At 50.9% G+C, this 27994-nt stretch overlaps 2 protein-coding genes across 2 annotated transcripts; both read left to right on the top strand.

The window, feature by feature from the left end:
• Window positions 1-100: 100 nt before the first annotated feature.
• Window positions 101-25118, top strand: TOP2A (DNA topoisomerase II alpha; the record flags this gene model as incomplete). Its single annotated transcript, XM_084222005.1, has 57 exons — window positions 101-257; window positions 479-534; window positions 942-1013; window positions 1171-1233; window positions 1320-1418; window positions 1732-1811; window positions 1862-1919; window positions 2544-2663; window positions 2740-2793; window positions 3274-3375; window positions 3549-3593; window positions 3762-3842; window positions 3945-3986; window positions 4474-4608; window positions 4739-4801; window positions 4928-4996; window positions 5160-5228; window positions 5379-5573; window positions 5772-5875; window positions 6001-6207; window positions 7075-7229; window positions 7286-7461; window positions 7591-7612; window positions 7682-7908; window positions 8078-8168; window positions 8589-8652; window positions 9102-9247; window positions 9863-9960; window positions 10247-10459; window positions 10654-10827; window positions 11016-11117; window positions 11513-11650; window positions 11762-11904; window positions 12185-12338; window positions 12748-12873; window positions 13317-13427; window positions 13519-13624; window positions 14006-14115; window positions 14843-14935; window positions 15408-15522; window positions 15838-15959; window positions 16517-16665; window positions 16976-17207; window positions 17336-17470; window positions 17568-17768; window positions 18325-18520; window positions 19783-19874; window positions 20060-20203; window positions 20323-20406; window positions 20509-20706; window positions 21625-21730; window positions 22004-22144; window positions 22589-22733; window positions 22867-22928; window positions 23052-23171; window positions 24141-24340; window positions 24701-25118. 57 exons carry the CDS (start codon window positions 101-103, stop codon window positions 24836-24838), a joined length of 6900 nt encoding a protein of 2299 aa, XP_084078131.1. The 3' UTR covers window positions 24839-25118.
• A 1886-nt stretch (window positions 25119-27004) lies between these two features.
• Window positions 27005-27715, top strand: GJD3 (gap junction protein delta 3; the record flags this gene model as incomplete). The annotated part of the gene is made up of 1 exon (XM_084222189.1): window positions 27005-27715. The coding sequence occupies one exon, from the start codon at window positions 27005-27007 to the stop codon at window positions 27713-27715; it is 711 nt and encodes a 236-aa protein (XP_084078315.1).
• Window positions 27716-27994: the final 279 nt, after the last annotated feature.

The following is a 27994-nucleotide window of genomic DNA, read 5'->3' as shown; positions in this document are numbered from 1 at the left end:
TAACAGCGGGCGCCGAGCCGGGGCCGCGGGACCAGACGGCGCAGGGAGTGAGACGAGCCAAGGACCCCCATCCTGGCCAGCCGGGCCCCGGGGCAGCGGAATGGGGTCCAGCAGCCTCCTGAGACTCCTCTGCATCGTCTCGGTGCTGGCCAGGTGCCTGCACCCTGCCACGGCCCAGTGGTTTTCCCTGGGCTCAGAGGACACCACCCCGGATCCAGGCACCAGCCCCATGCCCCCCAGCCTGGATGGGGAGGAAGGTAGGCATGGCGGGATGGGGACATGGCTCTCCCAGCACCCCAAGTTCCTGCTCCCCAGCATGGAGGAGGCAAGTGGAGGGTGGTGTGTGGGGTGCCAGGGTCTAGGGCTGCTGGTGGCACTGCTGTGGCCATAGCAGGCACTGGGAACTGGGAGTGCTGGGGCACCCTGCTCCCCTTCCAGCCCTGCCACCTCCCATCCCAGCACTCCTTTGCTCCTGCAGACACAGACGCCAGCGTGGAGCCCGTGGGGAAGGTGCTGCTGAGCAAACCTCCTCTGGCAACAGCCCCTAAACGCCGGGATCAACTCTCCAGGGGGGCAGCGAAGGGGTCAGGCCGTGCCCCACCACGCACACGAGGCCAGGTGCTTTTTCCTGGGCAGCGACTCCCTCCAGCTCCTCCAGCCCTCCCGAAACTCCCCAGCTGCTGCCACACTCCTTGCTATGTCCTTCCCCTTACCCGTGCTCTGCTTGCATCACGTCCTGCTCCAACCCCCAACTCAGCTCTCTTTGCCCCCTTGGAAAGAAGTCACGGCAGCTCCCAGTGCCCCCTCACATGGGGCAGACCCACAGCAGCGCTGGGGTTGGATCCCCATGCCGAGCTGAGGGCAGCCCCGACTGGGGGAAGGTCCCACCTGCCCCCCAGGATCCCCCCGAGCCTGGCACTGAGTAGTCCGTCTGTCCCAAGCAGCACCGACCCACGGCCGCCCCGGAGATCTTGGAGGGGAGCGCAGTGGAGGAGGAGTTCCTGCAGATCCAGGTGGTGGAGGGGTCCTGGTCCCCGGGGAGGTCCCCTGGGATGGACAGCGGGACAAGGGGCTCTGGAAGACACGGGCTGGCAGGGCGGGACGGTGGGAGTGGGGAATGGGGATGGTGCTCAGGGATCTCGCACTCAGCCTCTCCTCTCCCCCGCACAGACCACGGCCAAGGGGCTGCCCCGGCGGCTCCCACCGGCCCCGGAGACGGACCCTGCCCTCCAGGTGAGAGGTGGGCTCGGGGCACCTGTGTCGGACCCTCCGTCGGGGCTCCGGCCCCGCGGCTCACGGCTGCTTCTCTCCCTCTCCAGGCGCGCAACATCTCCGGCTGTGTCTGCCCCGTGCGCCCCGGCCCTCCCGGCCCTCCCGGCCCAAAGGTGCGCTGGTCCTCCCGCAGGGAGGAACTCACGGTGATGGGCTTTTGTCTGAGCTAAACCCTTTTTGCTCTGGATTTGGACTCTAACTTTGGGGTTTGGGTTGAGAAGTGACTCAGGTGGCCCCATGGAGGGAGTCAGCAGGTGCCCGTGGTGGGCTCCAGTGGAGAAAAGTGCCAGAAGGTGGAGCCAGGCTCTGAATTTCCCCGACAGGGAGAGAAAGGTGACCGAGGGTTCCCCGGAGAGAGAGGCCAGCCCGGATTCTTAGGGGAGAGAGGGAAGTCCGGCAGCCCGGGACAGCCAGGTCACCAGGGTCCCCGGGGCCCTCCGGGTCCTCCGGGACCCCCAGGGCCCCCGGGACCCCCGGGAGCCTGGGGAGCCCGGGGCTCACCCGCGCCTGCTGCACTCCCGGAGAGATCAGAGAACGAGGTGAGCACCGGAGCAGGAATAAGGGCAGATGATGCCGGTGCTGGCCGCAGGGTGCGTCCCCGGCGGGACTGGCGGGGGTGGGGAGGACTGGGACATGTGGCTGTGCGGGTGGGCAGGGGGACCAGGGGATGCGACATGGCAGCTCATTGACTCTGCTCCCTCTCCTCTCTCCCGCCAACCTGACAAGCAGCTGGGAGTCTCCAACCCTGCAGGAAACCCAGGACCCCCAGGTCCCCCCGGGCTGCCCGGCATGCCCGGACCCCCCGGCTACCCAGGCCACGATGGCCCCCAGGGGGCCCCTGGAAGGGAGGGAAAGCCAGGACCCCCAGGCCCTCCAGGAGCTGTGGGGCCACCTGGTTTCCCTGGGGCTGAAGGACTTCCAGGGTCTCCAGGCTCAGCTGGGCCAGATGGGCCCCCAGGGGCACCCGGACTCCCAGGGCCTCAGGGTCCCCCCGGAGTGCCTGGGCACGAAGGACCCCCTGGTCCCCCAGGATCTGCATCACACCCTGGCAAACCAGGGCTCCGAGGGGAGCCAGGATTCCCAGGACCAAAGGTAAGAGGGTCCCATGGCCCTGGGGTGGGATGAGGTACCTGGGCTCACCAACCCCTCGCCCTGCCCTGGTGGAGCAGCCCCATTACCAAGCCAGGGCTGCCCCAATCCTGCCACAGTGAGGCCTGGGGGAGCCCAGGGGCTCAACTCCACACTCACCACCCTGTGCCATCTGCCCTCAGGGTGAGAAGGGCGAGTATGGGCTGCCAGGCATGCCAGGGAGCCCTGGCCGGACTGGAGAACCAGGGTCCCCGGGCATGCCCGGTCCCATGGGGCCACCAGGACCACCAGGGGACTCCAGGGTGAGTAGGGGGTCCCAAGCTGTGGGTCCTGGTTGGGGGGAACCCCAGTGTCACCCCACACATCCTCTCTCTGCAGTGTGACTCACGCCACGCTGGACACCGTGGGTTGGCTGGGCTGCCGGGCCCCAAGGTGAGCTGGGCACCATGGGCAGGGGTCCTGGCACCCTGACCAAACAGCTCCCTGGCAGGTGGTACCCTGGTTGTGAGGCACAGCACTGCCTGGGGTGGTTGGGAGGCCTGGGGACCCCCAAAGCTGGGCACTGACAGCATCTCTCACTTCCCTTCCAGGGAGAAAAGGGAGACCCTGGAGAGCCGGTTTGTAGCCACCAGCAGCAGTGTGGGGGGCGAGCAGCAGGCTGGGGGGTCCCATCCCCACACCTGAGTGTGCACCCCTGAGCTCTCTGTGCTGCCTTTGCTCCCCCAAAACCCTTCACCTCCCCTCGGGGCATGTTGGCACAGGGTGGGAGGTGGGGGAGGTGGGACACCATGGCACAAGCAGAGGCACACATGTGCACACCTGTGCCACCCATAAACATCCCCAGCAAACCCCAGAGCCACCCCCCAGGCTCAGCACAGGCTCTAACCCTGCCTCTCTCTGTGGCTCACCCAGGGGTGCTGCTATGGGGAGCAGGGGTGCAAACCAGGGCACCTCCCCTTCCCCAGCACTGGCAGCCAGCCCGGCTCCTGGGGGTCCATCAGCAGGTACCAGACGGTGAGTGCCAGGGGAAGGGGTGCCCAGGGATCCAGCACAGCCTTGGGGACATGGTTCACCCCACTGGCAACCCCATAGTCCCAGATGGGGTGGAGAAAGGAGAGGGGATAGAAGGCAAAATGGAGAGAGGGAAGATGGAGATCAGTCTCAGTCTTCTCCCTCTTCTTTTGCAGGATGGCAAAGAGGAACCAGAGATTTATGGAGCGATCATCCCCCATGTGAGAGTCCCTGCCTGGCCTGTGTCTGTGCTGCCCCAGCCAGGGACATTCAGCCCTGGGAGGGGACAGGAGTGGGAACATGGGGGACATCAACTGGGTGTCAGAGCTGCCCCCCTAAAAGGCAGCACCAAACCAGCCCAGTCCAATCTCCACACCGTTCTGCTGCAGGGTCCTCGAGGTCCCCCCGGGAACCCCGGCCCCCCTGGGCCCCCCGGCCCCCCTGGCCCACCAGGTCTCCTTTACCTCAACGTAAGGCCCAGCACTGGTGTGCACACGCCTGTGCCAGAGCACACACACACGTGAGTGTGCACACACCAGGGCCCCCCCAAACCTGCCTGTCTTTGGTTGCAGAGGGTGCACCCCGTGCATGCCCAGCCGCCCTGCAAGCAGCCGGTAAGCCACAGCCTCGCTGTCCCCAAGAGTGTCCCTGTCCCCTCCCTGTGTCCAGCAGCAGACACAGGCTCTTTTCGCCCTCACAGGCACCTGCAGACCGCAGCTGGCCATCAGGTGAGGGCATTTCCCAGGTGTTTTGGGGGCTCCAGCCTCCTTGGAGACACCTTTCCTGAAGTCTTCCTCCCTTCCTTGGGTGCTGGGACTGCACCAGCACGGGTCCCTGGCACCCCTGCTGGCTCTCCCACCCACTCCCACCACATCCCATGGGATCAGTTCCCATGGGAGCACCCACGCCTTATGCTGGGACACCTTGTGACCCTCCACCATCTCTGGGCTCTCCAGATGCTGGTGTCCCTCAGGCAGAGCCACCGGACTCCCGCGCTGATCTCCGGGTGCGTCCAGGCTGCAGCCCCGGGCAAACCCCCCCAGCTGCCCCAGGCAAACCCCCCCAGCCCCAGCAGGACCCTCACCCTCTGCCTCCCCCCAGCACCAGACGTGGGTTTTCAAGTCCAAGGAGCTGATGGTGAAGGCCAGCAGTGCTGTGCCCGAGGGGAGCCTGGTCTATGTGAGGGAAGGGAGCAGCGCCTTCCTCCGGACCCCCACTGGCTGGAGCCGCCTCCTGGTACCGTGTGGGGTCCCTGGCAGGGCTGAGGGGGGCAGGATCCAGGGTAGGATGTGGCACTAGGGCAGCAGATCCCCAGGAAGGAGAGGATTCCCTCCTAACCTGTCCCTCTGTTTGTGTCATTGAGCAGCTGGAGGATCCCAAGTCGTTCTTGGCTGGTGATGACCCCTCTGCCTCCACCCCACAGTACCAGGTGAGGGGTGCAGGACCTGCAGGGCTCACTCAAGTCCCTGTAAGGGGACAGAGTTCTCCTCTGCATGATGAAGTAGACAGACCTCACAGGGCTGTTCTCTCCTTCTTCTTCCACCTCTCCATCCAGGAGATGAAGAGGGTGCAGCCAAGAGGTCCCAACACACTGTCACCCATGCAGTCTCCAACAGACTCACTGGTGAGCCCTGCTGGGGGTCTGGCCATGGGATGTGCCCTAGCAATGGGCTGGATGTCAGCAGGGCATGAGCAGAGCCTGGGGTCCTGTTGGTCTGAGGAGGATGCCCCCCACTCATGGCATATGGATGGGTGTCCCCAGGCTGACCTGAGCTGTGTTTTTGCAGATCCAGAAGGAGGAGGAACAAGGGCTGCCCCAGATTCTGCCAACCACCACGGCCCCACGGATCCCATCTGTAAGGAATGCCTGGCCCCAGGGTGGGGATGAGCAGCCAGTTATGGGGAGAGGTGCCATGGGGACCCCCAACCCTGGGCAGCACTGCCAGGGGCTCACACCCTCTGGGAAGAGGGGAGCAGAGACCTCAATTCCTCCCTGCCACCCCCAGCTCCGCCTGGCTGCCCTCAACGTGCCCCTCTGGGGTGACATGAGCGGGATCCGGGGCGCTGACCTGCAGTGCTACCGGCAGTCCCAGGAGGCCGGGCTCTACGGAACCTTCCGGGCCTTCCTGTCAGCCCCCAGCCAGCAGCTGGTGTCCATCGTCAAGAGGACAGACAGGACCCTCCCCATCATCAACCTGAAGGCAGGTACCCCGTCCCCAGGGGGCTGGGGGAGGCAAAGCCTCACGGCCCCCATGAGCTGCAGTGGGTGGGGGACCCCCACCAGCCCTGGGGCTGTGCTCAGGGGTTTGGGGAGCTGCCAGAACCCAGAGGATGGGGGTTAGGGGGGGATTAGGGCATTGCCCTGGCCCCTGGCTCAGCAGCGTGGCTTGTGCCCACAGGGGCAGCTGCTGGCCAAGTCCTGGAGCTCCCTCTTTGGGGGTGCTGCCCTGCGGGGTCCCATCTACTCCTTCAACGGGCGCAACGTCCTGGCAGATCCCCTCTGGTGAGTGTGGGCAGGGTCCTGGAAGGATGCCCCTGTGTGTGGGGGTCTGTGCTGGCTCCCTCCCTGCAGAAATGCAGGAGCAAAGAGCAGGGGTGCCCGTCTCCTTACCCCGTGCCCACCCACAGGCCCCGCCGGCTCGCCTGGCACGGCTCCACGCCACGAGGTGGCCATGCCCGCCGGTGGGACTGCCAGGGCTGGCACAGCTCTGGCACAGCCCAGGGCATGGCCAGTGCCCTGGGTGAGGGCAGACTGCTGGCTGGGCAGAGGCACAACTGCTCTGCACCGCTGGCCGTGCTCTGCATCGAGGTGGCTTTTCCTTACCGGCACATGTGGTGACAGCGGTGACACCCGAGCAGCAGCTCCAGGCATTCCTGTGTGGCTGGGGAATGTCCCTGGGAGCACTGAGGGGGCACCACAGGCAGGCTGTGCCATCCCACAGATCCCTGTGCCATGGGGCAATGCTGGGCTGTACCCCCGCTGGAGCCATCACCACCCAGAAATAAAGATATAAAAATGTTGTTTTTTATTGACACCAGGCTTTGTTCTGGGGGGACATGGCCAGCTGCAGCAAGGGGCTGAGGGGACACACCCAGGAATGGGAACAGGGGCTGGGAGCGGGCTCCAGTCCCCTTGGGGTTGGCAGTAACTGGGAGGGGACACCCTGGCACAGATCTCCCTATCAGTGAGGTCCCAGAACACAGTGCATTCCAGTATATCCCAGTGCCAGGTCTTGCTCAGTGTATTCCTGTGGATGCCTTCCTAGTGCATCCCAGTGGGTGTCCAAGGTCTGTCCAGTATATCCCAGTGATTCCCAGTGCGTCTCCAAGCTCTGTCCAGTGATTCCCAGTGTATCCCAGTGGGTGTCCAATGTCTTTCCAGTGTATCCCAGTGATTCCCAGTGTATCCCAGTGCATCTCCAAGCTCTGTCCAGTGATTCCCAGTGTATCCCAGTGGGTGTCCAAGGTCTGTCCAGTGTATCCCAATGATTCCCAGTGTATCCTAGCGTGTGTCCAATGTCTTTCCAGTGTATCCCAGTGATTCCCAGTGTATCCCAGTGTGTGTCCAAGCTCTGTCCAATGTCCCAGTCCAACGGGTCCTACAGAATCCCTGGGGCTTACAGTGTATAGCAGCACTTCAGTGGGTTCACAGGGTCTGTCAGTGTATTCCAGTGTGTACCGGGGTTTTCCACTGCATCCCAGTATATCCCAGTATGTCCCACCATGTCCCATCGCCAACGGCAAACGGGCAGCCTTGGCTCCCTCCCTCTCGCTCCTCTATTGGTCAATCCAGCTGTCGATCTCACCACTCTCCCTCCCGTCTGGCCGGTTTGAACGCACGGTACGGCCTCTGATTGGTCAGAGGGCGGGCTGAGCTCCTGCCGTGTGCCCGCCCCCGCTCTGCGATTGGCAGAGCTCAGGGGGCCGCGGGCGCGGATTGGCTGCGCGTTTCGGCGGGACGAGCGGAGGTTTGAAGGGGACGTTGGCGCCGCCATCACCGCCTCAGCCGCTGCCGCTACCGCCGCTGCCCCTGCCACCGCTGCCACTGCCACCGCCATGGAGCTCTCGCAGCCCCAGTCGCCCCTCCGGGTACGTCCTGCGGCCGCTGCCCCCGACCCTGCGGGGTTTCGTGATCCCCCGCCACACCATCCCCTCGGGGTCTCGGGCACCGACAAGTTCTCCCCGGTCCCCCTCAGCGTCTCCCCGGGTCCTTCGCAGCCCCCCGTGGATCTCCTTCAGGGTCTCCCCGGGCCCCTCTTTCGGCCCTTTCCCCAGCCCTCACTCTCCTCAGATTTCCTGCTCCTCTGAGATTGCGGTCCTCTTCCACTGCCCGGCCTGGCCCCCTCGTGTTCCCTTTGTGCTCCCCTCACCGCCCCTGCCTGTGTCCCACAGCCCGCCAACGAGAACATCGTCGTGGGCAAGCCCGATGGCCCCAAGAAGCTCTCGGTGGAGCACATCTACCAGAAGAAGACGCAGCTGGAGCACATCCTGCTTCGGCCAGACACCTACATCGGCTCCGTGGAGCTCGTCACCCAGGTAGGGGCCGGGGGCAGCGGGGCTGAGCCCCCCGAGCACCTCGGGGCAGGCGCGGAGTCTTTAGCAGCTGTTTACAAAGCACAAAACATCTGCTTATCAATCACAATTGGCAGAGGAGGGGTTGTGCCTGGGCATTTAAAAATTCCTTCTTTTTTTTTTTTTTTTTCAGCAAATGTGGGTTTATGATGAAGACATTGGCCTCAACTGCAGAGATGTGACCTTTGTGCCTGGCTTGTACAAAATCTTTGATGAGATTCTGGGTAAGCTGACATCCATTGAGTCAGTGAGTGACAGGTTATTAACGGGGGTTGAATGGAAGAAACTGGAACTAAACATAAATTATCAAGAACTTATTAGCACTGCTTAATAGCAAGCCATTCATGGGAAACAAACGAAAAGAAAAAATTCAAAAATCCAATTACAAACCTGATTTTGTTCTGCCCAAAATTCTCCCTTTTATGTCAATGGTTGCACTGGAGGAATTCAGAGGTCATTTCCAACCTTCATAGTTCCATGATACCTTGTACTCCTCTTTGTAATTTACAAAATATTTTCATGCTGAGGTGATTATTAGTAACACTGTAGTGAGTTTTCGTGTTCATTCTACTGGAACATTTTATAGTTCAGTTTTTCCTTCATTGAGAGTGTAATGAAAAACCAATATTCTCTTTCCTTTCTAGTCAATGCCGCAGACAACAAGCAGAGGGATAAAAACATGTCGTGCATTAAAGTCACAATTGATGTGTAAGTTTGGTTTCATTGCTGTTGGTTGCCTTCAGCTGTTCTACAAAGCTGAGGTGGCACTGCAAGGCTGTGGGGCTGATCCGAGATAGCCCAAATTTAATTCACCAGCCATGAAAGCCTTTCTCTCTGCCTAGTCCCCTGGTCTCTCACAGAGGGCTGACTGGGGAAACAGCTGCATTTTTGTTGCTGTGGTTTTCCACCTCTTCCTCTCCCTGTTTATCTTGATGGAGCACAGACAGGGGTTGGGTGTGTGGGTCCATTTCAGAGCCAGCATGTGCAGATCTGGGCATTTCTGTGTTGCCTGTCCCCCCTCTGCTGGCAGCTGCTGCACTTGCTGAGCACACATTTGTTCCTGGTGAAATGGTGCCTTTCCCCAGAGCCTTTCGGTGACTTCTTTCACAGCTCAGCCATTTGCAGCCTTAAAAACAGACTTTTCTTTCCCTCCCCAGAGAAAATAACACAATCAGTGTGTGGAACAATGGGAAAGGTATCCCAGTTGTTGAACACAAAGTGGAGAAGGTCTATGTGCCTGCTCTGATCTTTGGGCAGCTGCTGACATCCAGCAACTACGATGACAATGAGAAGAAAGTCACAGGTGAGGAAGGCTCAGACATGCACTAATATCTGTGAGCAGCTCTAAGTGTGTGACCTGAACTAGAATGGGTAGGAAGGGGGTCCTTGATACAGTGTGAAAACTGAAAGAGGAGAAATTTAGGTGAGGTATGTGGAAGAAATTCCTCTCTGTGAGGGTGCTGAGGCCCTGGCACAGGTTGCCCAGAGAATCTGTGGCTGCCCCATCCCTGGAAGTGTCCAAGGCCAGGTTGAACAGGGCCGGAAGCAACCTGGGCTGGTTAAAGGTGCCCTGCCTACAGCAAATAGTGGGACTGGGTGGCTTTAATGTCCCTTCCAACCCAAACCATTCTGTGATTCTATGAAAATGACATTTTGAATCTATCAGAGAAGTCTCTGTGCTCTGTTTAATCATAACAACAGTGCAAACATGGCAACAGGGAAAATTGCCTTTGAATATTCTCTTAAACCCTAATTAAATCAAAGTTTGTAGTTGCATACTGAGCTTGTTGAATATTGTTGCTTGTTGACAGTTGTCTTTGGATTGGGCAGACACTGACAAACTCCAGTTAGTCTTGGATTCTTTTAGATGGTTTTGGACAAAGAGAATAACACAAGTCTGTATTCCTTCTAATTCCAGGGGGGAGAAATGGTTATGGGGCCAAACTGTGCAATATATTCAGCACAAAATTTACTGTGGAAACTGGATGTCGTGAATACAAAAAGTTATTCAAGCAGGTAGGAGCACTTTTCTTTCCAAGGAGTTCATACCTGAGGTTTTCAAATCTGACCCTCAGGTTTTGTTTCAAAACTCTAGTTCAGTGTTATTAGAGTAAATTTCACCCACAAAATGTAATTCAAAGGAATAAGAAATTAGCAAACAGCATCAGAATCTGGTTTTTAACCAGAGTTTTTGTTTAATTTAAAGATATCTAAAACACATAAACCATCTTACTGCTTTTAAAGACGAAGGTAGTTATGTGTGTGTGTTTGACTTGCAACTCACCAAAGCTCTTTTCCTCAGACCTGGACAGACAACATGGGAAAGGCTGGAGAAATGAAGCTGAAATACTTTGATGGAGATGATTACACCTGTGTCACTTTCCAACCTGATCTGTCCAAATTCAAAATGACTGTTCTGGATAAGGACATTGTAGCACTGATGTCTCGAAGAGCTTATGATATTGCTGGATCCACAAAGGATGTCAAAGTTTTCCTGAATGGACAGAGGCTTCCTGTAAGTGACCATTGAAAAGAAACACAAATACCTGCTTTTTTTGTGCCATTTAATGAGTGAGATTCTTTTGAGGCCATTCCTGTCATCACACAGAGCAAAGGAACACACTCAGGAGGGATTTTTTGCAGGAGGATGTGAATTAAGTATTTATAGGAGCTTTTATCAACCAGTTGTCTGCTCTCATCTGCGTGCAGGTGAAAGGATTCCGCAGCTATGTGGACCTCTATCTGAAGGATAAGGTTGATGAAACTGGGAATGCACTTAAAGTTATCCATGAGGAAGTCAATTCCCGATGGGAAGTGTGCTTGACTTTGAGTGAAAAAGGCTTCCAGCAAGTCAGCTTTGTTAACAGCATTGCCACCACAAAGGTAACTCCTTAGTGTATTTAATCAAGCTAGTTCCATATTAATACATTAATATTCTTGACTATTTGTTAGTGTACTTATGTTAGGGGAAAATAATGTAGCAAAGAATGCACTTAAGGTTTTAAATAGATATTTATAGTTTTGTGGGTTTTAGTGGCCTCAGTCTCAGGTCCTTGTCCCATTCTCCTCAGGGTGGCAGACACGTTGATTATGTGGCTGACCAGCTCGTGACGAAAATCATTGATGTTGTGAAAAAGAAGAACAAAAACGGAGTTGGAGTGAAGCCTTTCCAGGTACAATGTCGGAATTTTCCATGTGGGAAGCACAACTTGAGCATTACTGCAAATTGTAACTTCAGCTTAATGCATAGCTGCATTAATTAATAACACATTTTCGTTGTGCAGACAATATGTAGAAGATTGCTAACTATAGAAGTCTCATATTGTCTAGTTTAAGCCATTAACTTCCCTTTGCAGGTCAGTGTAGATGCACTAAACCTCACTATCTGTTAGATTACACCTATTGAGGTGGAAAGATGCCAATTCCTTAACATCCCAAATCATCTAACACTTCATGAATGTTCATTAGCTATTCAAAATTAACAAAATATCTATGAAAATTCCAAACCCTACAGTGCTGAGTGTTCCCTCACTGTACAGTGTGTGATCCTTGTTTTATTTAACTACAGGTGAAGAACCACATGTGGATTTTTGTGAATGCCTTAATTGAAAATCCAACCTTTGACTCTCAGACTAAGGAGAACATGACTCTGCAGGCAAAGAACTTCGGCTCTACCTGTAAACTGAGTGAAAAATTCATTAAGGGTGTAAGTCCTGATGTACATGGACAGTCAAGATGTCTGTAAAAAATACATAACTAAAGTTTCTGTCATTGCTGAGCCTTTTCCCACAACTTCAGATTGCATTTTGTATTGCAGGCAGTTGGCTGTGGCATTGTTGAAAGTATCCTAAATTGGGTAAAATTTAAAGCTCAGAACCAGCTGAATAAGAAATGTTCAGCTGTGAAACACTCCAAGATTAAGGGTGTTCCTAAACTGGATGATGCCAACGATGCTGGTAAGTGTTTGACATCCTTTGTAACCAGTTCATTGAAAAACAGTTAAAACTTGTTCCTTGAACAAAAGATTTGTCTCCAAAGGAGAAGTGAGAAGAGAAAACCTGTCATTATAGTTTTACTCCCATTTTGCAGTCCCATTTACTATGATTATCCCCATTTACTGTGTGCAGTGCCAAAAAAACTGCCTTAAAAGATTATTTATACTTGTTCAGTCGTGAATGTGCAGCCTTGGATTTCATTTCTTAAGTAGAAAACTGACTCGATTTTCTTCTTTTTTAGGCAGTAAGAATTCTTTAGATTGTACACTGATCCTGACTGAGGGAGACTCAGCCAAAACTCTGGCTGTCTCTGGTCTGGGAGTGGTTGGTAGAGACAAATATGGAGTATTTCCTCTTCGTGGGAAAATCCTCAATGTCAGGGAAGCTTCTCACAAGCAGGTTGGTTGGAAAATGGTTAGAGTTACGTGGTGGAAGGTGTGGTGTGATTTGTGCAATGAGTCGGTGCAGCTACACCTGGAGCACTGGAACTCCAAGGAAGAACAGTGTCTTAAACACCTGAGCCTTCCCTCACCTTGAGCCTGCCTCACTGGTTAAGTAGGAATATTGATTAAGTCCTGTTCAGTGATTTGCCTGTGAGAATAATATTCATGTTGTGGATTGGGAAATGTTTTGAATTATCTAGAGTAATTTAACAATTAGAAATTACAAGTTTCTAAACAGCAAAAAAAAAAAAAAAAAACAGCAGGACAGAACTCAGCCAATTATTCACTTATGGAAAACTTTATACTTTCTTGAGCTACATTTTGAGTCTGAAAGACAAGTTTTTATTCTGTGTGATCTCTTTCAGATTATGGAAAATGCTGAAATCAACAACATCATCAAGATTGTGGGTTTGCAATATAAAAAGAACTATGAAGATCAAGAATCTTTAAAGAGTCTTCGCTATGGAAAGATTATGATCATGACAGATCAGGTTAGCTTCATTAAAATTGAAAGTTGGGAGAGGATAACAATTAGCACTTAAATAAAGCAATAGGAAGAAAATCTTTCTCTAACTGCTGCTGTTGTTGTACCTAATTCACTGTGTTTCTTTTTCCCATTTTATATTTTTGTGGGTCAAAATGTCTTTACAGCCACAAAAAAAGTAAAATTGTGAGTTACACCAAACAGCCAAACACTGTCTCTCCATTCTGCTGATTCAAAGTCCTTGACCAGTCCTTGACACCTTTTTTTCACCAAGAATACCTTTTCTGTTTCTCTTAATTTTCAGCAATTAACACATGGCCACCTTTTCAGAGGTGAAAGTTAATAGGGTCAGTTAGCTGGAATTACAGAGTCATTTACTATTAAGCCAACAATTGTAATTTCCATCATTCCATGATAAAATATGGTTTGTTTTTTTCTTTTATAATTCAGGATCAGGATGGATCACACATCAAAGGTTTGCTGATTAACTTCATCCATCACAATTGGCCATCTCTTCTAAGACACAATTTTTTGGAGGAATTCATTACTCCCATCATAAAGGTGAGGGCTGGGAGAGGATGAGGTGAATGACTGAGGATCCATTGTCCAAAAACGCCTTTCATTTCACAGTTAAAATGCTTGTCCATTGTAGGCCTTTAAAAACAAAGAAGAAATTGCATTCTACAGCATTCCTGAGTTTGAAGAATGGAAAGCCAATACACAGAACTACAACTCATGGAAAATCAAGTACTACAAAGGTTTGTAAAAACTTAATGTGGTGAAACTGATCCAAGTGAGAGCATTGATGATTTGATGCAGTCAATCCTGCTTTGCAGAAAGGGTTTGGACTGGCTGTCCTGCAAGTCTCTTCCCTCCTATGATATTCCAATTAGATTTCAGATATCTACATGAATTACAGACAAAATCCAAAACCACTACATGCCACTGCTCACTTAATTGTAATTCTTATAGCTTTTCTGATACATCTCATTTTGAAGTTACTAAAGTTTTCAGCAAGTCATCTTCACATTGTATGTTCATATGATGCATCACAAAAACTGGGCATACCAAAATATTTCTTTGAATTGGGACTTAATTTAGGCAAAAAGTCATTAGGATTACCTCTCCTGTCCCTGCAGGTTTGGGTACCAGCACGTCAAAGGAGGCCAAAGAATACTTTGCAGATATGGCAAAACACCGAATTGGCTTCAAATATTCTGGGCCTGAAGATGATGCTGCGATCACCCTGGTAACTAACACTTGATTTAATTGCTGACTTACTACCTTTGGTATTTCACCTTGTAGAGTGCTCTGTATTTTCTCTTAAAATGCTCTTGGAGGCCTTTGGGCTGGAGACAATCTCTGTGTTACCAAGGCTACAGCTTTAGTTGAACCAGGAGCGGCGAATCTGCCCCTCAACCTCAGGGCAAGAGTACCCTTTTAGTGATGGGCTTTAAATATAGCTCGGAACAAACTGATCACTACAAACCAATTGACATTTTCAGACACAATAGTAAATATTCCTTCAACATTTTTCTGTGTATTCTGCTGCAATTTTCTCCAAGTTAGATCTCCCTCTCCCAGTGCAAAGCGGTGGATTAAAATAGTTCTTGTTTCTGTGAACTTCACCTTAGCTGGTCTTTGATTCTTAAATATTCAGAGTTGTTAGGCAATGCCAAAAAAATCAAGTTTTTCTCCAAAATATTAATTTCCCCTCAAATCTGCTTTAGTCTTCTGTTATTATATTAAAAATCTATAAATTTAAACCTAACTACTCTGTCTTCTACAGAGTGGTGGAAATTATACTCTTAATATGTTTAGCCACAGAACCCTTTTATTGCATTTCTTGGGCACTTAAATCAGCCTGTTTAGCATGTTGTTCTCCTGGGTAAGCTCTTCATTTTTTCAAGTGATCCAATAGTGCACAACCACAGAATGTTCTGGAATTGAGTTACTTTTCATTTTGCAACATCCAGGCCTTTAGCAAGAAGAAGATAGAGGAGCGAAAGGAGTGGCTGACTAATTTCATGGAGGATAGAAGACAACGGAAGCTGCACGGTCTACCAGAGGTAAAAGGTTTATGTTTATAAGGAAACTGGTTTCCAGCCTCTGCCTGGGGCTGTTCTCAGCTTCATCCCAGCACACCAGAGCTGCACACAGCTCAGTCAGTGAGTCAGGTCCGGATTATAGGACGTTGAAAATGTGTCAGGATTTTGCAGAGCAGCTTCTTCTCTCATCTTATCAGTGTAGCCTCGTTGTCAATTATCCAACTGTCAACTTCATTTTTAACTCTCATCTTTCAAGTTACTGCATCAATAGGAAAATGATAACACAAGCAGAGGCAAATGAAGTCTTTATTTTCCCCAGAATGGGGGAAATAATGCATCCTGGGAAGTGTTTCCTTTTGCCATGCAAAGGGTGTCAGCATTTCAGCTGTATTTAGCTGGTCTTACAAGGAGTTCCCATTTCAGTGAAACTAACCAAGAAACTGATTAGGCCCTGTTAAAATTAAGGCAATCTTCTCTCTGTTTTTGTTGTTAGGAATACTTGTATGGGAAAAACACTGATTACCTGACATACAATGACTTCATCAACAAGGAGTTAGTGCTGTTCTCAAACTCAGATAATGAGAGATCAATCCCATCACTGGTTGATGGTAAGTGATTTCCAAGTCATGATTCTGTATGGTGTATTCCCAGAACTGAGGAAATGGGTATTTGATGTCACATCAGAGCCAGGGAACCTGCTGAGGCTTCAGGGTCAGTATCCTGAAGTCTGCTTTCTGCTGTCTAAGGTTTTTTCATCATTGGATGAAATGTCTTGTCCATTTTGTAGTTTATTATTGTCAGTACCTTACTCAGCTGGTACAGAATCTTTAAGTAGTTCTTGCATTGCATCTCTAGAGAGCCAAGTGCATCACATCCATCACATCATATGTTCTAACCATGAGGTTTTGTCTTTTTTCACACAGGTTTGAAGCCAGGTCAGAGGAAGGTTTTGTTCACCTGTTTCAAAAGAAATGATAAGCGGGAGGTGAAGGTTGCTCAGCTGGCTGGTTCTGTCGCTGAGATGTCCTCATACCATCATGGTGAGGTAAGAACCTGCCTGGGTGTGCAAAGCACTTCAAAGGAAAGGCAAAAAGCTCTTCTGTTGGTGTGGGTTACAATGCCTCTAAAGCAGAATTAGATGTTTGAGTGTGTACACCAAAGGGAAGTTGCTGTTTAGCTGTTTCCACAATTAATTCTTCACTATTAATTTAATCTGACATTGGTCACTCTGCCTCTCCTCTCTGGACTTCGTGGGAGCATGGTTCATTCAAAAAGTGGAACAAGAAAATCTTACCTAATTTGTGATGGACTTAGGCAGATGCATTTCCTGAGTCAGGAAATGTTAAGCACTACCACAAGGTTCTCTGTGGAGACTGACAGAATCTTTCACTGGAGGTTTCAGAGCAGGTAGACAGCAATAGAGACATGGGTCATTAGAATTTCAGATGGTCTTGGCATGCATTTTCCTTGAGTTTCCTCCAGTTTTTCATCAATTGAGTTTCTCTTCTGTATCAGTTAAGTTCTTGGTGTGAATGTTGCCTTACCTTGTCCATCCCCTGAACCATTCTGCATTGCACAGCTTTGCACCTTCTTTTATTGCAGGCTGCACTGATGATGACCATCATTAACTTGGCTCAAAACTTCGTGGGCAGCAACAACCTCAACTTGCTCCAGCCCATTGGTCAGTTTGGCACAAGGCTGCACGGAGGCAAAGACTCTGCCAGCCCTCGATACATCTTCACCATGCTCAGGTCAGCATTCTAAAGTTCTTACTGTACTAAAGGACTCAATTTTACAGCAATTAGAATGAAAAGCAAATTGGATTTTTCCCTTAAAAACGTTGGGCTACGCTTGCATGCTCAGAGTAGCAACAACTGAACTGAGATTCAGGTGCTAGGTTTCATTATGGAAATGTAGCTATCAGCACAGAGAATATAGAAATGGAAGCAGAACCAAAGGGAGAAATATGGGTGGGATAATAAAAATTAAGGAAGTTTCTTTTTGCATGGAGGCCATGTTCTGTAACAAGAATTTGGGCTTAAATTCCCTTCTCTATTCCAGTCCCCTGGCACGCCTGGTGTTCCCACCAATGGATGACAACATCCTGAGGTTCCTCTATGATGACAACCAGCGTGTGGAGCCAGAGTGGTACATGCCCATCATTCCAATGGTGCTGGTCAATGGGGCTGAAGGGATTGGCACTGGCTGGGCCTGTAAAATCCCCAACTTTGATATCAGAGAAGTTGTTAACAATATCCGTCGGCTGATGGATGGAGAAGAGCCACTGCCAATGGTAAATAATATCATTAAAAAACAAATGTCTTGCTTGTTAGTTTATTGAGCTCATACTGAGCATTTTATGGGCGTGCTTAAAAAAAGAGGCATCCACATAAAGCTGAATCCAGTGTTTTTTCTCCTCAGCTTCCCAGTTACAAGAATTTCAAAGGCACCATAGATGAGCTGGGGCCTAATCAGTACGTGATCAGTGGTGAAGTGTCCATCCTTGATTCTACAACCATCGAGATCACTGAGCTGCCTGTCAGAACATGGACACAGGTAATAAACAGGGAATCTGCTCTGGGAATGTATAGTTTGCTCTTTAAAGCAAAAAGCAAGTAGTGATTTTTGGATCTGACTTTGTTTTTTTCCTCAGACATACAAAGAGCAGGTTCTGGAGCCAATGTTGAATGGGACTGAGAAGACCCCCCCTCTAATCACAGACTACAAAGAATATCACACAGACACCACGGTGAGGTTTGTGGTGAAGATGACTGAAGATAAACTAGCAGAAGCCGAAGCTGTGGGGCTGCATAAGGTCTTCAAACTCCAAACAAGTTTAACATGCAACTCTATGGTACGTGACAGATTTTGCTGAAGGAATTTCTTGGTTTAACTCAGACTCTGTGGACAGCTGCAGTCGTTGCGTGAAACAAAAATCCTCTTTGGCAGTAACCTATTCACTTCGATTTTTCTGCTGTTACTGGTTTTAAATCAGCTTTCAAAGGTCAAGAGCCTGGCTTAGGAGTGGGTCCAGAGTGGATGGTTTGCCTGAAGGAGGCAAAATGATCTGAAATCACAGTTTGCAGAGCTCTGTGAGCCAGCAGCAGGGGCACTGAACGTCTGGTTCCTGACAATGTGTGAAGCTTTGATGCGAGATGTTTGTCCTGCACAGAGCTCTAAGATTGAAGTAACCTTAACTACTGCTTGTATTCAAGAACACTGAAATTCTAAAATTGTCTCTGTGTCTGCTGTGCTCACAAACTGAAATAGTTTCTAGAACAACACTGAGATTTGATCATTTGTTGATTAATAATTCAGTGGTGCCATCATACCTGTGTTACAGGTAACTTTCAGTGTGTTTGGAATCAGTTTTATCATCATAACACCCGTGTTCTTTCATTTTCCTCCAGGTTCTTTTTGACCATGTCGGCTTTCTCAAGAAATACGACTCTCCCCAGGATATTCTTAAGGAGTTCTTTGAACTCCGGCTCCGATATTACAATCTGAGGAAGGAATGGCTCATTGGGATGCTGGGTGCTGAGTCTGCAAAGCTGAGCAACCAGGCTCGCTTCATCCTGGAGAAAATAGATGGCAAAATTGTGATTGGTATGTTGTTCTTGGTGACTGGGATTGGAACTGGGAGAGCTGGGTGATCTCTTGAGTTCTGTCAGCACCCCCTCAGCCCCAGGCTGGTTTTTACAAACCACACCAGGGCTTATCTCTGTTCTTTTGACATCTAAGAGGAAAATGCTTCACAGAGTATCCTTGGTCTGTGTATTATACACATAATAATGACAATGGGATACTTATGCAGCTTTCCTGCTCTGTGTTTGAGAATTTTTGAGAGAATTTTTTTATACTTTAGCAATGATTCCCATTTATTTCTGACTTGGTAGGAGTAAGAGTTAATTATTTGTGGATTTAGAAAGGGACAGTGTTTGCTGTTAAATGCATTTTTAGGAATCTGTATCCCTCTCCATTATCTTTGTGAACCTCTGCAAAAATACTCCAAATCACGTTCTCAGTGGACTGGGGGTTTCAAACTTAGATGATACTCAAGCAGCAGCATCTGAGAATCATGAGCTAGAAAAAGAAGCAGATCTTTGTTCCCAACATTCACATTTTTCAATCAACTTTTCCCCCTCGGTGTAAAAGCCGGGCTGTGTTGCGCTGCCTTCACGGCCAGACAACGTGTCATAAGATGCTTTGTGGTTTGTGTCTGAAGGCAGCCCAGTAATCCCAGCAGCTCGAGTCTGTCTGACTGAGCTCAGGAAGAGAAATAATTCCCCTGAAATGCATTTTCTTGGGTTTTTTGTAATAAGTAGTTCCAAGGCTGCCAGAGCTGGTTTCATTTGTATTTGTGTCTCATGGTTGATGGTTTCTGATACCTTAAAAAGGAGCAAATTCCAGCTGAAGCATTTCCAGTGGTTGAGCACTTAGAGCATAAATTTCCTGGGTGATGTCTAATGAGGTGCAAGCTATACCAAGCTATCAAGGGTTTCTTTCTCCACCTGCCTGCCATGTCTTTCTCCACCTGATGTTTATACAATCATACCTTTTTTCCCCCAAGTTCAAAACCAACTTAAAACAGGGGAAATGCATGTATGGAAACAAAGAAAAATATTAACATTGTGTTGGCTGGTACAGGAGCAATGCTTCCCTGACAAATCTCCTGCTAAATAGGAGTTTTTCAGGTGTTGTTCAGGCTCTTCCACATGTCCCAGCTGTGATGTGGAAAGGCTGGTTTGGAGCTCTGTAGGATCCTGAGCAGCTACAGCCACAGGATTCAAACTGCAAAGCTCATCTGTCACTCCTAACAGTGACTGGTAGTGGGCATTGAGTGACAAACCTGAAATGTCTGTTTGCAGAAAACAAACCCAAGAAAGAGCTGATTCAAGTTCTCATCCAGAGAGGGTACGAGTCTGATCCAGTGAAGGCTTGGAAGGAGGCTCAAAACAAGGTAATGGCTCAGTCATCCTCTGAATATGCCCAAACTGGCCCTGAGCTCTGAGGCTTTGTAATCCTTAGAGAGGCCCAAGTTGCTTCTCAATTAGCAGGATTCAAGAGCTTCCGTGTTTGATCAGTAGCCCTACCCATGTGTGTCAGGGTTTTTGTGGACTATGTTTGTTTCAAATCCACATTTAGGATGAAGAGGAGGGGGAGGAGGAAGAGAGTGACAAAGAATCAGCTGCAGGCTCTGGCCCAGACTTCAACTACCTGCTGAACATGCCTCTCTGGTATCTGACCAAGGAGAAGAAAGATGAGCTCTGCAAGCAGAGGGATAATAAAGTATGTGCCTTCCTTTCCTTATAAAAGCATTATATTTACAATATATTATGTGTTACACAGGTTATTTTTGGCTGGTGGGTTGCAATGTGTTACTAATGATTATCTCTGATTTCCTTTAGGAAAATGAGCTGGAAAACCTTAAGAGGAAGAGTCCCTCTGACCTGTGGAAGGAAGACCTTGCTGCCTTCATTGAAGAACTCGATGTATGTCGATGCTCAGTGCAGAAAATCAACTCCCTCTTCTCATCCACCAGCCCTTTATTGACTTTTGTATTTTTTTTGTGTTATTTACGCTCCCCTCTGCAGGTAGTGGAGGCCAAGCAAGCACAGGATGAGAGTGCAGGGGTTGTTGGCAAACCTCTGAAGGTGAAAGGAGGGAAAGCAAAGGTGAAGAAGGCCCAGCTGGCAGAAGTAATGCCATCCCCTCATGGCATCAGGGTTGTTCCTCGGATCACTGCTGAGATGAAGGCAGAGGCAGAGAAGAAAACTAAGAAGAAAGTAAAGGTAAAAATGAACATTCCAAATGCTCCATCTTCCTTTACATCCTCTTCAATACAGTCCTAAAAATGTGAGTCCTTGTTAGCTGGACTTGTCCTGTTGAAGCAGTCGTTCAGGGAGAGGGACAGGACCTCAGGATTGGGGAAACACTGAGAATAGGGATGTCTCAGTCTGAAGGAGAACAGACTCACATATCAGGAGGTGGCTTAGTGGGAAATTTTTGGCACATTGCACTGCCAGGGATGGGCTGGTAGCTCAGAAAGGGGGGCAGATGCAAGTAAGGTTGTTCCAGGTGTCTTGGGAATTTGATAAACCCTCTAGCAGGCAGGAAGCACAGCCAGTACATTCCCTTCTCCAGAACAGTCTTTACATATCCAGCAATGCTTTCACCCACTTAATGCCATCATTGTTCTCTGTATCAAGGAGATAAAAAAGATTGAACTCTTTTTATAGGACTAGTTGAAATTGTGTCATTCAGCCATTTCCAACAGAGAGATACAACCCATCCCTTCACCTGTTTGACCCTGGAAGCCACACAGGTCGCTCTTTTCCTCCACATGATTCCACCCAACAGTTTTTCCAAATAACTCTCACTTTTGTTTTGATCCCACCCTGTCCTGCCCTGCATCCCCATCCCCCCAGAGCCAGCACACAGCAGCAGGACCAGAGTGCTCAGGAGTGGGGCCAGAGTTCCTGTTTTTGTTCAGGTTGGATTTTGCCTTTTAAGTCACCTGATTTGGGGGCAGATCCTATCCAATTTACAGATGTGTCTGTAATCACTTCTGCACACAGTTTATTTTACAGACTTAGGTTTCTTGTACCACTACTTTTACATGCCTAAAATAAGCAGCTCCTTCCTCCATTACCCCATGTGCCTCTTCTCTGTGAGCTGACTCACTGTTTGGTATCTGCTTGCATCTGCAGAGTGAAAAAACTGAATTTGATGAGAATCAGGATGAAAACACATCCGGAGAGAAGGAGACTGCAGGCCTGAAGAAGAGATTAGCACAGAAGCTGAAGACTGAGCAAGGTAAATGCTTTGATATTATTCCCTCCAAGGAAAAGAGGGAAAGGGTTGTCAGTTTGGTTATCTGACCTCTTCCTGAGGCTGGTGAGCAACCTAGGATCAGTAGTTTTGGAAAAACTAGGTGAGGTGATCCTGGATAACAGGATAGATTCCTATTTCTCTCTGTTTAAGCCAGAATCCTCTGAATTCAGTGTATTTCTGAGCTGAGCTTGAACTGCTGAGCCTGAGCTGTACATGGAAGTTTGCTGGTTCATCCTGCCTCCCAATATTTTTCAGGAGCTAAGAGACAGGCCACTCTGCCTTTCAAGCCATTAAAGAAAACCAAGAAACGAAACCCTTGGTCTGACTCAGGGTCTGATTCAGAGTCTGACTTTGAAGCACCTCCTCAAAGAGAGCGAGTGGTTCGCCAGGCAGCAGGTGAGTGAGGACATGGATGCAGAAGGATGGTCCTCCTTGTGGAGGAGTAAATGGAACAGACTATATAGGGACCTCCCAGAGCCTCAGATCACATTTAGAAATCATCTTTAAAAGGCTTCTTTATTTTACTGTCTGAAACTATTAAATATTTCTACTGTTTGTGCACATTTTCAAGGAAAAGTAGAAATGGGCAGCTAGAGAAATATGGCTATTTGGTTCAATTATACAACTGTCTTGGCACATTAAATGTGTTGTGGGTGAGGTTGGAAGACTCCAAATGACAGAACACACTTGTCATTTGGAGTCTTCTCCCTGGCAGACTCAGCATCTGCTTGTTTTTATTCAGATCTTTATTTTTTAATAACTGTAGTTAAAATATTGAAAAATAAACAGAGCTGCATATTGCCAAATGTGTAAAATAACACATCTGTGTTCTTCCATCAGCCAAAGTCAAGCCCATGGTCATTTCGGACTCAAATCACTCCAGCTCAGATGAGGACTCTGAATTCCAGGGTGACAGTGAAGGCAACTCTGAATCGGACACAAACTCAAAGAAAAAGGCTCCTCCCAAGCCCAAACCTGCTCCCAAGTGAGTATTTTTCCATAATCACTGGAAATTAGTTGTGCTTAATGCTACAGAGAGGTTAAAAGCAATTTTTTTTTTATTCCCCTATTTAGTGCCTCATAAACTGAATTAAAAACTTGGGGGGTTTGTTTTCCAGGGAAACCACTGAAAAAGCAACAAAAGCTCCCAAGCAAAAGGCAGTGCCAGGTGCTGTTCCTGGTGAGTGTGAGACCTCTAAACCACGTGGATTGCTCCATAATCCCTCAGCAGAGCACAGGGAAGAGCAGAAGGGATAATTTGGGTGCTTCAGGCTGATTTTCTGCTTTTCTTATCCCGTTCCAGTCCAGGATGTCCCTGAGGAGAAGGTGAGCGAGGCTCCTGCAGCTCCATCCGTCCCAGTGCCGAGCACCAAGGCAGTGCCCAAAAAAACTACTGCAGCCAAGAAGGCTGGAGCCACCAAGGGTAAGGGCAGCTCAGCAAGATCAGTTTTTGAGAACAATTATAATTCCTGTGGGAAACAGTCCCAGTGATTTCGCTTGGCGTTCCAGGGCCTGGGCAACTGGAGTTTGCATTTCAGCAAAGATCTGAGGTTTGTGGCAGAGGTTCTCTGGTTGTCATGTTTGAGGTCTGTTTCCAAACATATCGTGTTCTAGTTCATGTTGGACATGCTAGGAGGGAGGGAATTTTAGTTTGGGAACAGGAAAAGTGAATGCTTCCTACAGTGCTATGTAATACTTGGCAGGGATAATCTGAGTGGAATTTGTGTCTTGCAGTCAATGTCCTACTTCGTGTCTTTTTGGGAAGAAAGCAGGCAAGCTTTTGGGGGTAGTTTGATCTATTCAGTGCTGGATCCATCCCATCTATCTCCAGCATTTGACTCAGGGATTTTTAAACTCCAGACTTTGACACTGTTTTGTATATTCCAAATGGAATCAACTCAGTGTTGATCCCAGCAGGAAAATAGTGTTACTTCCACTCGTAAATTGAGAAAGCATGTTATCACTCAGAAATGGCCTGAAATGAGCTGAACTGGAAGTTGTGCTTCAAGATGCTCTTTTAAAAAGTGAAAATATAGGTAAGAAGGAATGAGTTGAGCTTTTGGGAAATTCCTTCCTTGCTGTGCAGGATTTTGAAGGTCTGAGATGGGTTATGGAGCCTTGAGAGATCAGGACTTTTCAATCTGAAATAGTCTGTAAATTGCTTTGGGGACGCTTTAATTTGATCCTCTAAATGTAGCGGAACTGAGCAGATAAACAACCTCATTCCTCACCATCTGTGGAAGAGAGATCTTTCTAGAAAACCCAGCTTCAAACGGAGCCGACCTGTGCACTGACCCCGCGGCAGCACGGAGCCTGTTTCTGTTGGAAGTAATTCCCAAGCTGGGAATGAGAGAGCAGTGAAACAGGGGTTTAACACCATGTTCTGTTCCAGACAACCAGCCCTCCATCATGGATATCCTGGCCAAGAAAAAGGCTGCACCCAAAGCCAAGCCAGCAGCCAAGGAGGGACCCCAGCGTGGCGAGGGTGACAATGCCAAGGGGAGGAAGGCTGTGAAGAGGCAGCCAAGCTCTTTGGATTCGGATTCTGATTCAGATTTTGGCTCAAAGCCTGCCAAATCTGTTGCATCAAAGGTTTGTGCAACCAGGGAAGCTCAGAGCGTGGGGTGGGTTCTTCTGTCAGGAAAAGCTGGTGGAGGTCGGACCTCTACCAGGGTGTGGGGAATGGGGAAGAGGGGGGGTCATAGAATCATGGAATATTCTGAGCTGGAAGTGACCCACAAGGATTAGAGTCCAACTCTCAGCCTTGGGGCTGTGACCATGCCCTGGGCAGTGCCTGAGCACCCTCTGGGATAAGAACCTTTCCCCCATAAGGGTCAGACACCCCAGATCTTGGTCTGCTCCCACCGTCCCCATGGCACAGCAGGCGTGTGGTGCTCATTGTGTTCCCTGTGGCTGCTCAGATCCATGATTCCTTTCCTGCTTTCCCTCCAGAAATCCAAGGTAGAGGAAGACATCTTCACCATTGACTCTGGTGATGACAGCCCTGCACCTCAGCCCCGTGCCAGGCCTGGCCGTGCCAAGAAAGCTGTCCAGTACCTGGAGGAGTCCTCTGAGGATGATATATTTTGAGTTCTTAGGAAAATTTTAAACTCCAGATCCACAACACACCTTCAGCAGTGCTCCAGAGCTCCCACCAAAGACCATCTCAGCCTAGGAAATCTTTACCAAATGTGAGCTGCTCCAAAACTGTTCATTACTGGTGAACACAGCTCCTTTTTTCTTTGGTGTTAAATAAGTTAGATTTGTTTAAACAGGAACATCCCCTTTTTGGTGAACACTGGAGCCCCATGCCCAGCAAGTGCTGCCACGCTTCCCTCTTCCCCATTATTTGACACTTTGTGGTCATTTTAGTGTTCAAGTTGACTTTAGAACATGCCAAATCCTTTAAATTTTATACATCGCTCTTGAAATATCTTATAGTACTAAAATACATGAATTTTGAATTTTACCACCTAACACAGGTGAGCTGGAGTCATTTTTCCAGCACTATTCCTTCACTATGTAAATATTTCTGTGTTTGTTCTTGTCCTGGGTTTGCTTGTTTAAGTATTTGTCTAATAAATGTGTTTTTACTTATTTTCTTCACTTCACCGTGCATTTTTTGGGAAATAACAACTGCAGGGCTTGTGCTAGGCCCTCCCTCTGTCAGAGCAAAGGGCTTGGCACAAGCTCTGGGGGTGCTGGGCTGTTTGGCCACTTCCCCACTGGCTGTGGCCACTGTGGCTCCACAGCTGAATTCTTGTGAACACCCCTGTGGTCCCCAGCACGGGGGGAGCTGCTTGCCCAGAGCAGCTGTGGTTGCCCCATCCCTGGAAGTGTCCAGTGCCAGGCTGGAGCATCCTGATCTAGTGGAAGGTGTCCCTGCCTATGGAAGGGGATGGGACTGGATGAGCTCTAAGCTCCCTTCCCGTCCAAACCATTCCATGATTCCATGAAAGCCCAGGGCCCCCCGTGCTATCGGTGCTTTGCTGGAACCCAGTCAAGTGTGGAAAGCTCTGTCAGATTTTCCACTGGCTCTGGAGAGCGTCTCCGGCGCGTCCCCTGCACGGGCCGGGCTATTTACAGCTCCTCTTGCTGCACAACACCCATGAGAGCCACGGGTGGGCTGTGGGGCTGCTCTCTGCATCACCCTCATGTGGCTGTAGAGCTCTGGGAACACAGAGTGGGCCACGGAGGCCATACCAGGAGTTTCCCATCCCAAAGCCTTGGATGGGGTGCTGGGGATGTTGTTGGATGGGAGCTGGGCTCTGAAGCATCAGGCACTTACCCACCCTGGGCATTGCATGAGAGGGGTCTGAGGGTGACCTGTGCTGTCCCTGTCTCTGCTCCCATTACTGGAAAGGGGATTTGAGGGCTCACCAAATGCTGCCAGCACTGGGAAAGGGCTGGCAGGAGCCGTGGCCATGCCACACAGGATTTTGTAGGGATTACTCTACATGTGCCAGAGCTGGGGACAACCTGGGAAGATCCATGGGACCCCCACAGCCCTGGCACAGCGTCCTGGGGCAGAGAGGGCTTGATGCCAGCTGTGAGCATCCCCCAGGCACTGCAGGGCTGGGTGTACCCAGGCTCTGATGTGTCAGGGGGGTGATGCCAGCGGTTTGGGGGCCTAGTGCTGTGACCTGAGGGGACCCTGAGGCCCTGTGGGTTGGGAAGGACAAAGTTTGGGGGCATTTCTGCACTGGGGGAGCCACCACCCCTCTCTCAGCCTGGGAGCTGCTGGCCCTGGGCAGGGCAGCTTTTGTCCTTGAGCCCCACCGGCAGTGCTGAGCCCTTCCCTCCCTCCAGGCGCCCCTGCGGGTGCTCTGTCCCTTTAAAAGGACTCCAGGCGTGGCTGTGGGACCATTATCCCATCCCAGCTGGACAAAGAGACCGGACAGTCCTGGACAGCCGGCGCCAGCAGCGCTGGCACACCGTGGACCGCAGCCCACGCAGGTACGGGGCTGTTGTGGGGGGCCACAGCTCAGCCAGGCCGAGCTGTGCAGGGGGACTGGGGATGGGGAATCTGCTGGTCCTGCCCTGTTGGTGTCCTTGGACCCATCCCTGGGGGAGCGTCACAGCGGGTGCCTGGGGACACTCCTGGCAGGGCCTGGGCACCCTCCCGTGAGCGGGCACGCCGTGGTGCGCTTGGGAATGGCGGGAGGATGGAGAGCTGGAGGGGCCGTGCTGCCACCAGGGTCCGACCCGGCGGTCACTGCGTCCCTCCAGCGCTGACCCCGCTCCCGCAGCGCGGCCATGGGCGAGTGGGGCTTCCTGAGCTCGCTGCTGGACGCCGTGCAGGAGCACTCGCCCATGGTGGGCCGCTTCTGGCTGGTGGTGATGCTCCTCTTCCGCATCCTGGTCCTGGCCACCGTGGGCAGCGACGTCTTCGAGGACGAGCAGGAGGAGTTCGTGTGTAACACGCAGCAGCCGGGCTGCAAACCCGTGTGCTACGACGCCGCCTTCCCCATCTCCCACTATCGCTTCCTCGTCTTCCACGTCGTCGTGCTCTCGGCGCCCGCCGCCCTCTTCGTCATCTTCGCCGTGCACCAGGCGGCCAAGCCGGGGCGCGGGGGGGCTCCCGGCCAGCGCGCCCGCCGCCTCCAGCCCTTCTACGTGGGCAGCGTGGTGGCTCGGATCGCCGCCGAGCTGGGCTTCCTGCTGGGCCAGGCGCTGCTCTACGGCTTCAGGGTGCAGCCGCTCTTCGTGTGCCGCCGCCGGCCCTGCCCGCACCGCGTCGACTGCTTCGTCTCCCGCCCCACCGAGAAAACCGTCTTCATCCACTTCTACTTCGTGGTGGGGCTGGTCTCGGCGCTGCTCAGCCTGGCCGAGCTCGCCCACCTCCTGCGCAAGGGGCCCCCGGCCCGGCCCGGCTCCTGCCACCGGCCGCAGGAGCGGGGCCCGGCGCCCGGGGGGGCTGCGGAGGGACCCTGCGGACCCCACCCGCGGGGGGACCTCACCGTGTGACCCGGCCGGGACGAGCTGTGGCCGGGGTCAGCCCGGCGGTGACGGCGGATCTCCCGGCCCCAGAGGGGTCTCGGACCTCGCCGTGCCAGGGAATCCGTGCCGGGCCGGGCTGGGCCGTGCCCCGGTGCCCCCGGTGCCCCCCGGTTCCTGTTGTGGGCGGTGGAGAGGGCTCACCCGGCAGCTGCTGGAAAAAAAAAAATACGGACAAAAAGAAAATAAACAGGTCCCATCCCTGCACGGTGGCAGGAACACCCCTGACCCCCCAGCCCGGCATGGGAG

This window comes from Fringilla coelebs (genome assembly GCF_963513975.1).
Source record: "Fringilla coelebs genome assembly, chromosome: 27".
NCBI lineage: Eukaryota > Metazoa > Chordata > Aves > Passeriformes > Fringillidae > Fringilla > Fringilla coelebs.
Note: the sequence above shows the minus strand (reverse complement) of the source record. Positions and strands in the feature narration are given on the sequence as shown.